The sequence below is a fragment of the Lampetra fluviatilis genome, chromosome 20, assembly GCF_964198595.1.
Source record: "Lampetra fluviatilis chromosome 20, kcLamFluv1.1, whole genome shotgun sequence".
In the NCBI taxonomy this organism is placed as follows: Eukaryota; Metazoa; Chordata; class Hyperoartia; order Petromyzontiformes; family Petromyzontidae; genus Lampetra; species Lampetra fluviatilis.
The window spans coordinates 8,528,587-8,544,738 of record NC_136294.1 but is presented as its reverse complement, the minus strand read 5'-3'; the positions used below and the strand labels follow the sequence as shown (position 1 = coordinate 8,544,738).

Below are 16,152 nucleotides of genomic sequence, written 5' to 3'. Positions count from 1 at the left end.
ATCCTTGACCTTTGACGTATATTCCAATTCTGAAGCCAAGATACATTTGGCTGATTTAATGGAAGGACAAACCGTGAACAAAAGAATATTAAATGCCCTCTCTGAATTATGTTTGGCAATTTTACTATGTGCAGAGAATTCACAGCATGTCGCTGGATCGAGGAGGCTGCATCGATAAGGCAACGCTGGCTGAATACCTCCCGTGGCGGTACAGCCACGTTCATGGCCATGTGTTGGAACTCAGTTGTGCAAAGCGGCAAAACATCTCAGATGAATGAAATGATAAACGAGTGAGTGAATGAACGGCTGTGAAGGTGGTGCAAAATATATGTAAACAGCGATGGGGTTAAGTTCGTGCTCGCTATGCGTTGCCTCTCAGTGCTGAAAAGCAGAAAATATTTCTGAAGATTATATTGATAAACGAATTATTCTGCTGAATGAACAGACGACAACCCAGCATTCGTGCACCAGTATGGTTATGTGACGGTGTTCATGAATATCAGATGATTGCTGCATGTCATCAACACCAGCATTGCCACATTGGTGATTATAACATGTTTCATATTGGTCTTTCGTACAGAGTTTGAATAAAGTAAGAGGCTACAATTGTATGTTTAATTTCGTAAGTCATTCCACAGCATCTGTGATATGCCTGGTTTGCAGCTCTCTCTTAGAAAAAGGCCTTCTCTTAGATAATTAATATTTACATAACGTATGTGACAAACTCATCAGGAATGTGAGCAGGATTGAGCCTGGATAGTGTATGGATGCGTTACCACCACGCATAGCAGGTATGACCAGCTGCTCTGGAGAAATGTAGCGATCAGCGAAGGGCAGAACGACAAACTCAATTATTGCACCATCCCTCTATGCTTCTCAACGTGGGTTCAGAGTATTCGACTGCTATACATCTCCACGTGATGTTAAGCTACTTCGTTGACCGATCATTTGTTCACAATGTGAACTTAATAGGTGGTCGCTCGAGTGGGGTGCAGTAGTTAACCCGTCGAGTTCAATTCCTGGCCACATGACAGGCATTATAGGCGTCTGCAGAGCAAGATGATGGGGCAGCAGACTGCGGTGGAGAAAAAAACTAGTTTTGGCCTGTACTTCTATGATCCTGTCCCTACGCTCCCTGCCTTCACAACCCACACCGATCCGAGTAGTGAAGTCGAATAACCCTGTCGACCCGGCCGGTGTGCAGAGACCCTCATCCAGCAGTAGATTGATTAACACCCCACGTGTACGTCAAGTACAAACGTCCAGTACTTCATATTTATTTTGTAGCCCCAACCTTGATTTGTTGATGGGAAACAGTTGCCTTTCCAGACGTATGAGACGCACGACTAATTCTCGCTATCTGGCATCGGTCAATCCTCGTTTTTTTTTCTCTCTCAAACGACCAGAAAGAAGAAAAAAAAACCGCGGCGTGCACGCTATCCGCCCCGCAGGAATGGACGCCGAAACGCACCCCCCTGCTCTCTCGTAAACTCTTTTGCCGTTTGAAGTCTCTCGCTCTTGCCGCCGCGAGCTGCGGCAGCAACAGCGGCCGCGGCAGCCCGGCGATTCCTTCCCGCGCGGTTTTCAGACATCGTTTTCCTCCGCAGGGTTATCCTCACGGCCACCGCCCCCCCATCCCCCCCTACCCACATTGCGATATTGCATCGCTCGGTGTCGCAGGGAAGGAGGAACAAGAACAAGAAACGTGCGGCATTTGGCGAGGCATTTTTGCCACCACTCGGGTTGACAAAACAAACCAGTCGATTAAGCACCTCTCTCTCTCTGTGTGTAGGTTAGGCACCCTGGGGGAAAAAACAAAGTAAAAAAAAAATCCAGTGCCTCTTCGTTAACTGGCTACATTGTTAATGTGAGGTTTTGGTATGCGTTTGTTATGTGAAAACATTTACACACACGTTTGTAGAGTATATAATAGCAATAGTGATGCCAATAATTCACAAACAACATGCAAATAATCTCACGGAGTTTTGAAATACATCGATAAGAGAGTTCTGCATTGGGATGTTTGGCCAAATCCATTTCTAAGTGTTTGGCATATGAAAGTAAACCAGAGAACCTGGAGAAAGGCCAGACTTGGGGATAATGCTTGAAGCTCTGCACAGATAGCTTCAATCTGCAGACAGACTCGATCCAGTGAGTGGCCCAAATCTATTTCTGGATCACACCCATGGCTGAACTGTGACCTCGTGGCACCTCTCAGCACCTGGCCTGCACCGGTGGGCACCCATCCAAGCACTGGCCAGGCCACAGCTTGCCTAACGTACAAGGTACAGCGGCGTCGCTCGCAATTCACAGTGATTGGGTCGTAATAAAATTTAACAAAAAATATTAACGGCAGAAAGCATTGAACAATCTTCACATTAATATTTGACCATTTAAATAATGTATTCGTTAATTGGCTTTGCAATTAGCCTAACTGAGGTGTCCATAGTATTTTAACAAGAATTGTCCTAAATGGTTGAGCTGACTTGCTGCTCCATGCACGGCTATCTTGAAATCAGTGCCCCTGTGAGCGAAATATATTCACTCGCTGCACCACGCACCTATGTAAAAACACTCCCTTTCAAAAATCGCTGACGTTCGGCCAGGTTTTATATCTTTCAATCGCACACGCGTTTAAAATCTGGCGATCATCTGTTGCGCACAGATGCCCAAAGACCACAAGGCCAAAACGATTAAACTAGCTTGGAAGTTAGATACGTCATCAGATATCGCAGTGGAATGAGTTTCGGTCATTCCTCTGCAGTTGCATAAGGCCACAGCCACCACTGGAATTGTGACAGTGGGGAACGGATAAGTCGCACATTATAATACGGTCGCCTTGACATGTAAACTGCCATGCACACAAAGTAAGCGTACATAATATACGGTGATCGACTCGTAACCACATGATTTTTTATCCAGACTTGAGAGTGCATTAATGTCCGTACAACAACAGCCACTACTCGCCACTAAGTGGCAGTGACGTCACCACAGCGTGTGTTCCAGGCAAGGTGCGCTTTGAGGCCACGTGGAGAGTCAAAGGCTCACTGGTAGGAGGTCACGGGACAGACCCAGGTGCCATGGGTTGACTGACTGAGATGCCTGGCAGATGCACCAGCTGTGCACCCTAATACGTCATCCAACCAGGTATAGATATACCATATTAATGTATTAATTATTAACATTTATTCCACGTGATCGTGTTGACGCAGTAGTTATACAATGCGCAGGCTGGAACCATAATAGAGGTTTTTTTGGGTTTGATCGCATAAATATATAAATGTGTTGTTAAAACCTGCCACCACCCGACACAGCCAACTAGTAAGGTTTGTCACGTAAACGGAACATGCCAATTCGTCACTAGTACAGCACACCGGTGTATTGGAGAGCCAAGCCACAACATTTACAATCTGAGTATGACGTTTCGTCAGTAATTACAACTAGCTTCATCAGGCGACAGCCAGGTTTGTGAAGAAGTCCACCTGTTTCGTTCCTTATATAGAGGCGTAGATGTGGTGACCACGCTTTTCGCTCTTACGAAAAGTAGGGCGGGGGGGATTACTGAGTGAACATACATTATGCATGCGCATTATGCGAGCCCTTTGATCTCGTCCTTCCTGTTTATTGTGTATTAAAATAGCCGTACCAATGGTAATCTCTATTGAAGTACGCTGCCCTTTATAGGCATGCATTTACACGATCTAACCCCCCAAAAAACTCTATTATGGATGATATTGGTCGCGAAATCCTACGCGTTAAACAGACTGGAACCAGAAGGTTATGATTTCAAATGCTGGCCGGGGTGAACTCAATCTTTCATCCTCTCATGGTCAGTAAATTAGACAGCACTTGGTGGAAAGTCATCAGTTTTTGTCCTCAGGATAGATAAACCTCTACCATAGGAATGTGGAATTTTACACCACAGGCCTGGAAACTTGCCAACAGGAGGGACGAACACCTTCCCATGTTCGCGTCAGCACAGAAACCGCTTTGAATTTGAGTTGCATTATTAGTGCAGTACAACACAGTTTATAACGCTGTATATGTTCAGATTCAGCACTTGGGTCGTGAGATTGGCACTAAATTGCTGGATCTTGTGAATGAAGTCATTTAAGCGTGATTCATATGCCTCATAAAAAATAAGTGGATCGCTTTCAGAATAAAGCTATTTGCAAACTTGCTCAGTGTTAAGTGCTTTGACCATAATACTATTAAACTACCTACAGAGCATACAAAGTCCTACCAACCGACCTGGGCTGTGCTCATTCGTGCTATTCAGTAGAACATCAAGAAAACTGCATGCTAAGATGCCATACGACGGTAAACTGTTGTACAGTGTTTTGCAATATTTCACAGATTTCCTCGAAACAGGTAAACATATACATATGTTGCAGTGAGCGTTAATGGATCGTTGGCGCTGTACGTCACCCCAGACCTATTTTGGTATTTGTTTAGTTTCCTGCGTGGATTGTGTTTAAAGTGAGGCCCTCAGCTGCCCACGATACAACCCAAGCCGCACGAGTGCCGCTGCTGTGTTGAGAGCGACTCTGTGCGAAAGAGTTCCCATTAAATTTCGATGTAAAGCTTTCGTGACTGCAGGGATTCATCTTCTTGGTTCTTTCGGTAAAGTCACATAAAAGGGAAATAATAAAATAATAAAAATAAAACATAATAAAATAATTAAATTTCGCTTTAAAGCTTTCATGACTGCAGGGATTCATATTCTTGGTTCTTTCGGTAAAGTCACGTAGAAGGGAAATAATAAAATAATAAAAATAAAACATAATAAAATTATTCTCACGACGTTTCGGCCACAACGCAAGCAGCCGAAACGTCGTGAGAATTATTTTATTGTTTTATTTTTATTATTTGATTATTTCCCTTCTACGTGACTTTACCGAAAGAACCAAGACGATGAATCCCTGCAGTCACGAAAGCTTTAAATCGAAATTTAAGATGAGTTCCCATTGCCCCTCCCTGTCACTGCCCGGACGGCCACACGCACACACACGCACGCATGCACGCAACAGGAATCAATGAGGTAATGTTTGCATAGCGCGCACATCCCCCCCTCCCCCCCAGAGCCGTTTTGGCCAAGCACTTAAAACAAGTCAACTTAAATTGTTCCCGGCATCCTCAGCTTTTTTTTTTAAAACAAAAGACGAAGAAAACAAATCACCAGAAGGGATAGCAACAACAAAAATCGCAACGCAAACAAGTCAACCCCATTTTGATTCGGTTCATCAAGTCAATTAACGCCACTCTCTGGCGTTGCTGCAGTGTCGAGTGGCAAATGAAACAAAAGGGGGGGTTGATGATGAAGCCGCCGGTTGAACAACGGCGAAATGTTGTGGGGTGCGTGGCATCACCGGTGGGGCCGAATGTACAGGGAGCGACATGTCTTGCTGGCAGGCGGCTCGGGTCAAAAGTTTACGGAATTACTTACTGGGCGAGGGGCCAAAGCTTCTCCCTATCAGCTGCACAATCCATTGCCAGAAGGTGCCAATCATCTCCCTTGCACCGCGTCCCTCTCTGCTCTCTCTCTGTCTCTCTCTCACTTGCTGGTTCACACTTTGTCCGTTGTCGTGTTCCCATGGTTCACAGGCCCAGGCGAGAGATTACAAATTCTGGTACGGGCTCGAAGTAGTGATGTTTATGAGTAATTTTAAAAGGTCCACAACCATTATTCGTGTTACCAATGCATCTGTTCAGCGATTGAAAATGTATTGTTATGCTCAGAATACATGTATCAAAACGTGCGTGCAAAGAATTATTTACTATTTTTCAAGTCTTGTGCTCATGTATATTCATTCAAAGAATATTCATTTCTTGAGAAACCCTTTTTTTTAGAACTGCTTTTTGTGTTTAGTTTGTTGTCTTTGCCCCCCACCTTCTTTTGCGCCGTACATAGAATGGTGTTCTATGTACGGTGCGAAACAAGTTCAACATACATACATATGTGGCTGACATTAAAAGTGAGTGATATCTGAACTCGTCATGGACCCCCGCCCCCCAACTTCCTCAACCCACATTGACCAGCATTGCGAAGCATGGTCCAACAACCCCCATGATGGACTAATGCATGGAGAGGCCCTTCATCCAGCAGTGGAGTGCAAAAGGGATGTAATGATTATTGTTTATTACAAGATGCCTTCACATTCCCAGCCCTATATTCGTGATCAGACTAACTCCCCCACACATAGGCTTAGCCCAATGGGGCTTTTAATGCACTAGCTGCACTTTAGTGCTTCGACTTGGAGCTGTGTACCACTCAGCACAGTCGAAATTCACTCATCATCGCACCTGCCAAAACATTTGAATATACAGTAAAAGTGTTTTGTTTGGTAATTAAGAATATTAAAAAAATATATATTCAACTTTGAACTTCGTGAACTTATTTCGCACACCATACGTACCCAACCGTGCGAATCTGAGGTGAAATTAACATCGAATAACATCCACAAAGAAACACAAGCCTGGATCGGCTTGGAAATGAAGAGACGAGGAAGCCACCTTCAGGCGAGCTGAAGCAAAGTCGACTGATGGCTGGGGGGGGGGGACGTGTCCTTGTGACGAGCGGGAGAACTACATCGCAGGAAAGGCGATCGCCATGGAAGCACCAGGCCGGAGACCGAGAGGCAGGCCAAGAAAAAGGCTGTTTCAAGTGGTGAAGCAGGCGTATTAAGGTCTGCAGTGTGGACGTGGATATAGCCCAGAACAGCAGTGAGCGGAGCAAAAGGGTCCGGGATGGCAGACGCCAAATGAGTGGGAACGATTGCGGCTGCTGCTGAGAAGGCAGTCATAAGTGCAAGCACACCTCTTTTGATTTGGAAAATAAAATTGTTTGTGTAAAAAACAACACATCCACGTTGTATCGAACATAAACTGCTCACAAACCTAAAGAAATTGTAAACACAAGAACAAACAGCTCTTTTAGGTACGTATCCAGGTGGCATGTCCAGAGCTGTCCAGATATTGAGTTGGCAGAGTTTGTTAACAAGAAAAAATACTTTAAAATTTACAGTCAGGCACACCATCATATCACTCAAGTGCCGTCCCTGCCTGTGCTGACACTGTATTTAAATGTATGGGAGTGGCTTCACCACGGCATCACTTGGGAACCACAATAACGCGCTAGAACAGGACACTTCAGCATTTCTATATGTGATGAACGACGCATGAAGCTCACGTCAGACAACTGACAGACAAAGCCTAAGTACGGAACATAATTAGAAGAAAAGAGCTCCTTGTGTTTTAGTTTACGTTTTCCTTTAGGCATCGATGATGCAAAGAAGAAAGCCGCATACCAAAGCGCCGGGGTCTCCCCTGGGGCCTCGCAGCTCCGGCAGAACCTCTAGCTCCACGACGCCCTCCGGATCGTGCACATCGACGTAGCCCTCGACGTCCCCCGTGCCGCCAGAGATGAGGTCCTCCCACTCGTACAGCAGCGTCAGGTTGTCCCTGCCGGCCTCCTCGTACCCCTCGGACCCATCGCCCCCTTTCCGTCCAAGCCCCCTGGGTCGACCCTCCAGCTGTTGGTCGAGGAGGTCGGGCCTGGGCCGCCTGTCGGGCTTACGGCGAGAAGCGAGGCCCTCCGTCTTCCTCCTGCTTTGCCTGATGGTGGCGAGGGTCTCCTTGTTCTTGGCGGCGACCTTCCTCCTCCGCTTGTCGTTCTCCTCGGTGGTGTTATCCGAAGGGCCTCGGCTCGTTCCGTGCCCCTGGCTGGCGGTCGTGTGCCGGGGTTCGCCGAAGGCGACGCCGGGGGCGGCGTCGCCGTCCGGAGGATGCAGCGTCGTCTGAATTCTCTCCGTGGTCGCGGTGCCCATGGAGTCGAGCGGCAACTCGTCCACGTGGGCCGTCCAGAGGGAGCCGCCCCGCTCGGCGGCGCTGCGCTGCGTTGCGAAAACGTGCGGAGTCAAAGGGGTGACGGGCGAGACCTGCTCAGTGTGGTTTTCGTCCAGATCTTCCTGAGACGACCTCGCCCCCGCTGACGAGGAAGAGTCGCGATCGACGACGGGAGGAGCTGCCAGCGGCCGGGGCGCAGAGCTTCGGTCAGGGGAGGGCGGCTGCGGCGCACGCTGCCGGTAAACGTCGCCGTGCCAGCACTGCTTCCTGATGTAGCTGCAGTAATTGGCGGCCGCCTCCGCCACCGGGAGTATGTCCAGCTGGCAGATGCTGCCCTCGAACGGAACCGCCTTGCGGTTCATCTTTGCCAGGAAGAACACGGCATCCGCCTCGAACTTCTCCGGCTTGCGGAAGATCAGCCTCTTGACGGAGCGCTCTCGCCCGCAGGCTGTGAAGAAGGATATCTCCCTGTCGCCGATGTCCACGGCGAAGTTGTGCCAGCGGCCGTCGTGCACGTCGTACTCGAAGTCCACGGCCTTTTTATTGCCCACGTAGACGATCACCTTGCCCGGGATGAACTGCAGGCCCAGCTGCAGCTTCTTGCGCCGGCTCTTGACGGCGAAGAGGAAAGCGTTGTTGACGCGGTGCGACCGCACGCTGGCCACCAGCGCCAGGCTGGCCCCGACAGTGCGGGGCAGCACGGAGTCCGCCGGCGCCTCCACGTGGGCGCCGCGAGTGAAGATGAGGCCCGAGCGCGACGGGATGACGCCGCGGGACACGGCCGAAGCCGACAGCTCGGCGTGGTGGGAGCCGGGCGAGGAGCTCCGCGCGTTCGGGAGGCCCAGCCGCTGCAGGACGTCAACATCTGCAACGCAGGGTGACAAGGGGCGGTCTCACATCGACGCTCACCATCTGGGGTCATGTTTTGTTTGAATTGGCAATAGACGAGGGAAAGCGGCAATTAACGGCGCATCGGGTTTTTGTGCGCGCGGTTGCGGTATTGTTTTTGAACGTGGTACTGTATATGGTGCTGAAATCACTTCCTTACAGAGTAATTATCTCAAATACCCATTTCTTCCACCCACCCTGACATTGAATGCATGGGAGGCACGGAATAATAACAAATGATGGTGGTGGTGGTGATTATGATGATGACTGGATGTGGGGCACTGTTGAGGGTATTTTCCTCTCTGGTTTTTGCATGTTAGGGGTAAAAGAGGGAGTGCTGTGATTCCGGAATTATGTTCGGTGGGTTATTGATCCACGTTAAATTCAAATTGCCTTTTCTATTGGTTGCTTGATTCGTGTCATGTTCTTTTCATTATTTACATGAAGTTAATTTGAGACATTTTTCTATAAATGGTAGGATTTTTTTTACTATGTTAATTAATGGACATTACTGCTTTTACTCAGTGTAGAGGCGAGGAGGAAACTGATTTCAAAGGAGTAGAGAGAACGAACAGGGTTGTAAAGTAAATTCATGTAGTCAAAAAATTATGTTTTTCAATTCTGTACTCCTACTAAGATACTGATCATTAATTTTTAACTACAAACCTGATTTCTAATTTGAATTCTCTCAAAAAAATGCACATATTTAGGATGCTTGCATATTAAAAAAATATTTCATAAAATTCATTATGCTTATGCCACAAACATTATGAACGCTCCAGATTTCACCAGTTTCCCTTTGTTAAGGCTCTAACTTAAACAGTGATCGACTGAAGGTCTGTGACAAAGTCGCGTTGCTGCTTCAATGCACTCATGTTTGGGATTGATTCTCTAATGGCCCTGAGACCCTATACTTCCTGGCCTTAACTCACCTCGTGGCTCCATAAAAAGGTACGTGTCACAGAGGCCATCTAAGTAATCGGAATCAATTCGTGGGACGCAACAGGAATTTCTTCAAAGGCCCTCTTCAAGGCGCTGGGTGGCAAAAACCGTTCATTGTGCCATGGGTCATCGCGTCAAAGCAAACCGCGCCAAAGGGCAGCGTTGGTCGTACTTTTGGGGGCGATACTTGTGAATGAAAGTATAACGCACTTGCAAAATGCGTGCCAACTTCTGAGGAGTGTGTAGTTTTGCTTCTGACTGTCAATTTGTTGAGGGTGTTACGGAAAATGCTTCACAACAAAATTAGTGATTCGTGGCCAATTACAATAAACTGCATTACTGATAACTATGAACTGCCGGGGGAAATTCAAATTCAAGTATGTGTGAATGTTTATACTGAGAGTAAGGAAAACATTTAACAAAAATGCAAGACTATACTTTATCCGAAAGACAAATGTATTTCATAGAATATGTATGGTGATTAAAGGGTTCACACATTCAACCCATAAGTAATAAAGTAAAGAGATGAAAGTCAACACGAACAATTTGGCAGTCCACTGCAGGATGAAGGCTTGCGAATGCCATGACAGTCATGGGGATTGATATTGTTTTGTCATACTTCACCACACTGGCCAGTGCTGGCTGGTGGAGGGGCGGGCATCCAAGACCAGTTCACATATCACTCACCAACAATGTTACTCATGACCAGGAATCAAACTCAGGTCATCAGGTTCATAACGCAGTGTGTTAACCAATGCGCCAACACTCCACCCACGTTTGAAATTAAACTTCTTTACAAATGTTTAGTACGCATTTATTTACTCTACATCCATTTCCACTGATAACAGAACCAGACTGAACCACTAAACTTGAAATACGTGCTCTGTTAAAGCAGTAGCAATAATAGCAATAATAAAAATTAGACATGCGAGAAATGGCTAATCTAATTTGTCGAAGGCTGTGTAAGTTTAATTGTGATTTAATTCATGCAAGTACCGTACTCACAAGAGAAATACAATCAGAATAGACTTAGGCAACGTCTCAAAGGACGACTGCACAGCGCCAGTTTTATACACATTGCGGATAATTTGCTTTACATTCAACAGATTGCAGTTTGGAGGGCATTCATGGCTAAATTAGTTGAATAATTGTAATACTGTACGCCGACACTGCAGGGGAGCGGCCATCGGCAGCATTCCCATCAGCAGCATTCCCATCAGCAGCGTGCCATGCACGATTATAAAACGTCACACGGCAGATGGATACAAGATGTTTTTTAAACACCTCCAAATATTTATCGGGTGCCAACAAAATAAAGGGGACTATATTCTACCACAGAGGCTTGCTAAGTGTCATAAGACACCAAAAGATAACCCACTGCAAGAACACAATGATAGTGGCTTGTGATAGCATTGCTAAAGGTTTGACATCTAACTTAATACGCCAGCCACATGATTTTATACAGCAATGGCCTTCAGAACAATGGCTCTTCATAGACATGTTGAAGGGATCGCTGTATTAAGCTTGTGTAAAGTTATATAAAGTAAAAAGTGGGCAGAGCAAAAAATATTTCTAAAGCCAGCCTTTTATGACCTGCAGCAAGAAAGTGAAACTGTGTATTGCATTGCATCCAAAGTGAATATTTGGATGTTCCTTGGAGCATATTTTAATTTAATTTAAAATATGCCACTTCCCACATCCGTATATCTTTGCATACACAAAGACCCCCCTTGTTTTACCTTACAGACTGTTGGGGCAAATGCTGTTAGTGAGTTCCTATTAATGGCAGCATGGGTGGCAAGGCACGTACTACTTTTGGCCACCTTTGTGTCCCCAGTTCTGATGTTTACACACTGTAACCAGTACATATCTTTATTTATGGCTGAGTCAACCTAGGAGAGGGCCAAGACAAATTCAAACACCGTTTGCCACTGATGTTAGCCACGGCCAGGGATATAACTCATGTCACCATAGTGTGGTGTACAAACCACCATACGAACACACACAAAGACCAAGATCCCCCGCATAGCCTTAACAGACTTAAGAGGCAAGTGGTGCTAGCGAGCACTTATGAAGGCCGAAAAGTAACACGAGTGGGGTGGGTGGCCACTACCACGCCCGGCAATTTTTAAATCCTTTATATTAAGTTCGCTTGCTTGCTTGCTTGCGTGCTTGCTTGCTTGCTTACGACCGTGCAAATCTTTCGGTCGTTTTTTAACCCACTTCCCGTGATCCAATCGAGCTGACATTTTGCACACAGACTCGTTGTGTTTGTGAAAAAAATTTTTCTAAAATTTTACACTGTTTAGGGAAAACAAATTAAATATTTAATTACCAATTGCTTAATACTGGCAGACAATCATCTGACCCATAGGTGGCAGCCATTTCAAGCCAGAGGACGAGAAGACTCTAGCCGCCACGCATATAAAGGATGTATAGTGAAAAACTTTGTTTTTACGGGTTTACTTGTTACACACCGCACCAGGTACTCATTTGAGGCTGAGTCGAACTGGGGAGGGCCATGACCGATTCAGGTAATCATTACTGGTGTTGGCCATGGGCAGGAATTAAACTCAGATCGCCGGGTTCGTAGCACAGCGCGTTAACCACTCGACTACTAGTCCCCATAAAACACACACATACACACTCACAAACACAACCGTCTATAGGGTAACCGTCATCAGAAAACCTGGGTTTTTGAAACCTCAGAACTCTTGTGAATGCTAAGCTGAAAAAGTTGCTTTGCACTGCAGGATGTACATTTAAATAACTGAAAAATAACGTTCTAGAATTTAATGACTTGTCAAACACGTTTTAGAACCCGTACATTTCGGAACGCTGCATATACAAAAATTGTGTCAATTCTGCAGTAGTGTACCATATGATTCTTCTGCAGGCAAATGAACACGTGTAGGAAACGTTGATGAACTAAATAGGGCCGGCTCTAAATATCAACTGATGCTTGTACCTCTGGAGCTGTGAATTCAATCCAAAGTATCAGCCATCCCCTGAGTAAGGCATCTCCACAGAGGGCCTCATTATGGCCGGCATCAGCCACCTGCAGACGTATCATGACCACACGTGTTGTTCTTTACAGCCAGAGCTCCATCCTGAGCGCCACATTGGCAGGAAAGCAATGGGAGTAAACCAAAACAAGAAAATATGAAACCGGCACCGCTGCATGCGAGGACACGGCGTCTCTTTGAGGGTGAACAAGTGCTCGCTTATGTGGAAGGGGACCTTGAAATACGGGCGAGGCTCCTAGCGTAATGTCTCCAGGTAAACGTGTCTTGTGCGCGGTTGCCGCCTAGAGCAATTTAAATATTTAACGCTCTGCTGTATCTGGAATGGGGCATTGAGGACTTTGGCTCTTTATTTTACATTCATCCTATAAACGAAACCCAAATGACTAAACAGAGCCCGTTGATCGGATAATATTTCTGTAATCTACGGAGAGATTTGTGAATGTCAAATTGGTTCAACGTTCAAATATTTCATCCAAATTGCTACATTTGATGTTGTTACTGATGTCTTTCCCCCCCAATTGATGAAATTGTTGCCATGCATCAATCAGGACACCGTGTGCGATGAACGTTATCATCTTGGCTAAGTCATTTTATGAGCACAATGATTTAAGACAGCAATGATAAAACTCCAGCACTCAAGCATAAACCCAGTCCATTTGTCCATGCCATGCTCTCAATTCATATGTAAACATGCTTTTTAAAGTGTCTGCTTAGAGGTTGACATGAACAGTTGGTGCAGCTTGGGGCACAGATTATTGCAGTCTTTCTGTAAAACAAATCCACACTGTGATTATGGATCCTTGATATAACCTGCTTATTTCATCAGGATATTATCTGAAGATTACCGCATATGATTGGCTCGCCTAGCACAAAATCACCGAACATTGGTTCTGTAACATGGTGGACGCTAAGCAGGGTTGAGCTTTGGTAGTGCTTGGGTGGGTTGTCAAGGCAGCTGCAAGGCTCCGCTCCGTGGTGGTCAGCAGAGGGCAGTGCAGAAAATGCCATAGTTGTAATGTGCTTCTATGCTCCAATGCCTATGCTCCCCACCTTCACTAACCCCCACTAACCAGCGTGGTGAATGTATGATCAAATAACTCCAACAACCAGCAGAATGTGGGGAGATCATCATCCAGCAGTAAATTGACAAAATAACTACTGTATATGCTAAGCTTGGATGTCCTAAATGTCAGAAGGCATTGATCCGTCTATAGTGAAATTTCCATGCCGCAAAACATTACACCTTAACAGGACAAGTGATTCAATATTGGTAGAGCAGTGGAAACCAATATAATATCACGGACAATGTTCTCTGGACCAAACAAAAGCGGTTTAAGGGGAATATCATATGTTGTTGTTGATGAATTCAGTAATGTATCATGGGGTTAATGAACACTTTCTCAAAACAGGGCTAAACTTTATTATCGACATGTTTGACCAATGGTGGTACAACTGGTCAGGGCAGGTCTGCCACTGATACAATTACCAGTCGCCTATTGCCTGGAGGTGTGGATCAGGGCTGATGCAGCCAGGTGGGGGTAATTGAAGCCCATGTTGATGTTGCATGCAGTCATGAAAAAGTCTTAAGCCGCTGGTGAGAGGGCTTTACTGATCAGAAATTGATCAATAAATTGGCACGTATAATTCATATCGTTGCAAATATGACAATCTTCTTGGGTGGTGGAGAATTAATGACAAGAACTTTGGCCGAAAACTACTCCGTGGCCTTACCCTAAAACAAATATGGGTCAACATGCAGTTGGGTTGTGGGAGAAGATTCTTCTCAGTGGAATCTTGTTAAGAGTGGAAATTATGGCCGTTCGCAACATCTCATAACAAAATCAAGTAACGGACACCTCCACCGCAGTAGACAGCACTGACTCGTTGAATCAGGCACCCACCACCGTCCACCCGCACCCCCTTCCAAAAGAAAAATTCATAATCAACGAGTCACTCGGCGTGACACTTTGAATGGCGACAGAATGATTTCTGGGAAACTTGCCAATTTTTTTTTTAAACCTTGTTTCACCGAGAGATGCCACACCGAGCGAGCCTCGAAGGCTCGCAATGCCAGTGTCTGCATGAGTGTCGATGCATCTTCATAATCGAGCTCGGGGTGCTACGCCGAGTCAACGCGTACGTGTGTCTGTAGGTGTGCATGTACAGGGTGGTCCAGATGTCTTGTGATCTTCATTTAATTCTCTGAAACGTAACATATTTTTTGCATAGCAATGGGTGGGACAACAGAAATAAATAAGCAAAATAAAAAAAATGTTAGGGGTCAATTAAATGGGGGGGGGGGGGGGGGAAGGTCACAATACATCTGGACCACCCTGTACATTCGTGAACATCTGTGTGTACGTACGTATGCTGAACTTCTTTCGCACCGTACCTAGCCAACCTTTGCCTCTGAAAGTACGTGTCCCCAAGTGTTTAGGGGTCGATGTGTCTTGTGCACACGGGTCATTACGTGTTCGGCATGTAAACGAGCGTGCTGTGTGGGCGCGTGTACACGAGCGTGCTGTGTGTAGGCGCGTGTACGTGCGCGTGTGCACGAGCGTGCGGTGTAGGCCTGATGCAACCCTTGCCAAGGCTATTCGCTTTCCCTTATCGGCACTGGCCATCACCGCAGCCCCTCTCCCAACCCCACAGCATGCTTTTATGTTTATACTATCCAATTTCCTGATGTTCAAAATCTGACTTTAATCAAACGAATCACGGACGTACAAACAACAGCACAATTCCAGTGTTTACTGTAATCGCATTTAATACACGATAAAAAAGATCCTCAAATTAGCAGGGATTTTTTTTATGCTAAGAAAATTAAGAAAACTGTTGTCTAACTGTATGCATATTTGTAGCTGATTGCTATATATGCATGACACACACTTGTGTATGCAGTATGCCTGTTCACAGCCTTGCCATGATGAAAAATCATTATGTCATGAATGGGGGAGTGGAAGTGTGCTGCCCTATGCACCCAGCGACCTGAACTTTGATTCTCGGCCGTGGCGAACACCGGCGGTGAGTGATACCTGAACCGGCCCTGGGTCCTTCCCTTCACAAACGTGCACCGACTGGCATGGTGAAGTATGGTCCAAACCACCCCCTGACCAATGTCGTGTGGAGAGGCCTTCATCCAGCAGTATTTGTTTTATTTATTGCCAAGAATACCCAGCATCTATTCATTCCAGACTCTGTTGATGCTGGATAAACCAAAATAAGCCTATATTTACGCGGTTAATTTTACACACCTTATTATCCCAGTATTAATACACTTTAAACACTGTTCATGTGTACCCACCACCGGCGTTTTTAAGCATTAACACACATGAGGAAGAACGAATGGGGCAACAGCTTGGGGAAGCCTTTATCCAGCAGTGGATTGTCTGATGATAATAATGGTGATGAATTAATGACCCACCTGATGCTGACACTGTACCCTCTCCAC

The 16,152-nt window shown here is 45.9% G+C and overlaps 1 protein-coding gene across 1 annotated transcript in view; it reads right to left on the bottom strand.

Moving 5' to 3' along the window:
- COL24A1 (collagen type XXIV alpha 1 chain) overlaps positions 1-16,152 on the bottom strand; it is a 158,703-nt gene that overhangs the window by 111,274 nt on the left and 31,277 nt on the right. Inside the window, exon 3 of the mRNA XM_078865719.1 lies at positions 7,308-8,710. Within this exon, the coding sequence (XP_078721845.1) occupies positions 7,308-8,710 (1,403 nt within the window). The remainder of the gene's footprint in view (positions 1-7,307; positions 8,711-16,152) is intronic.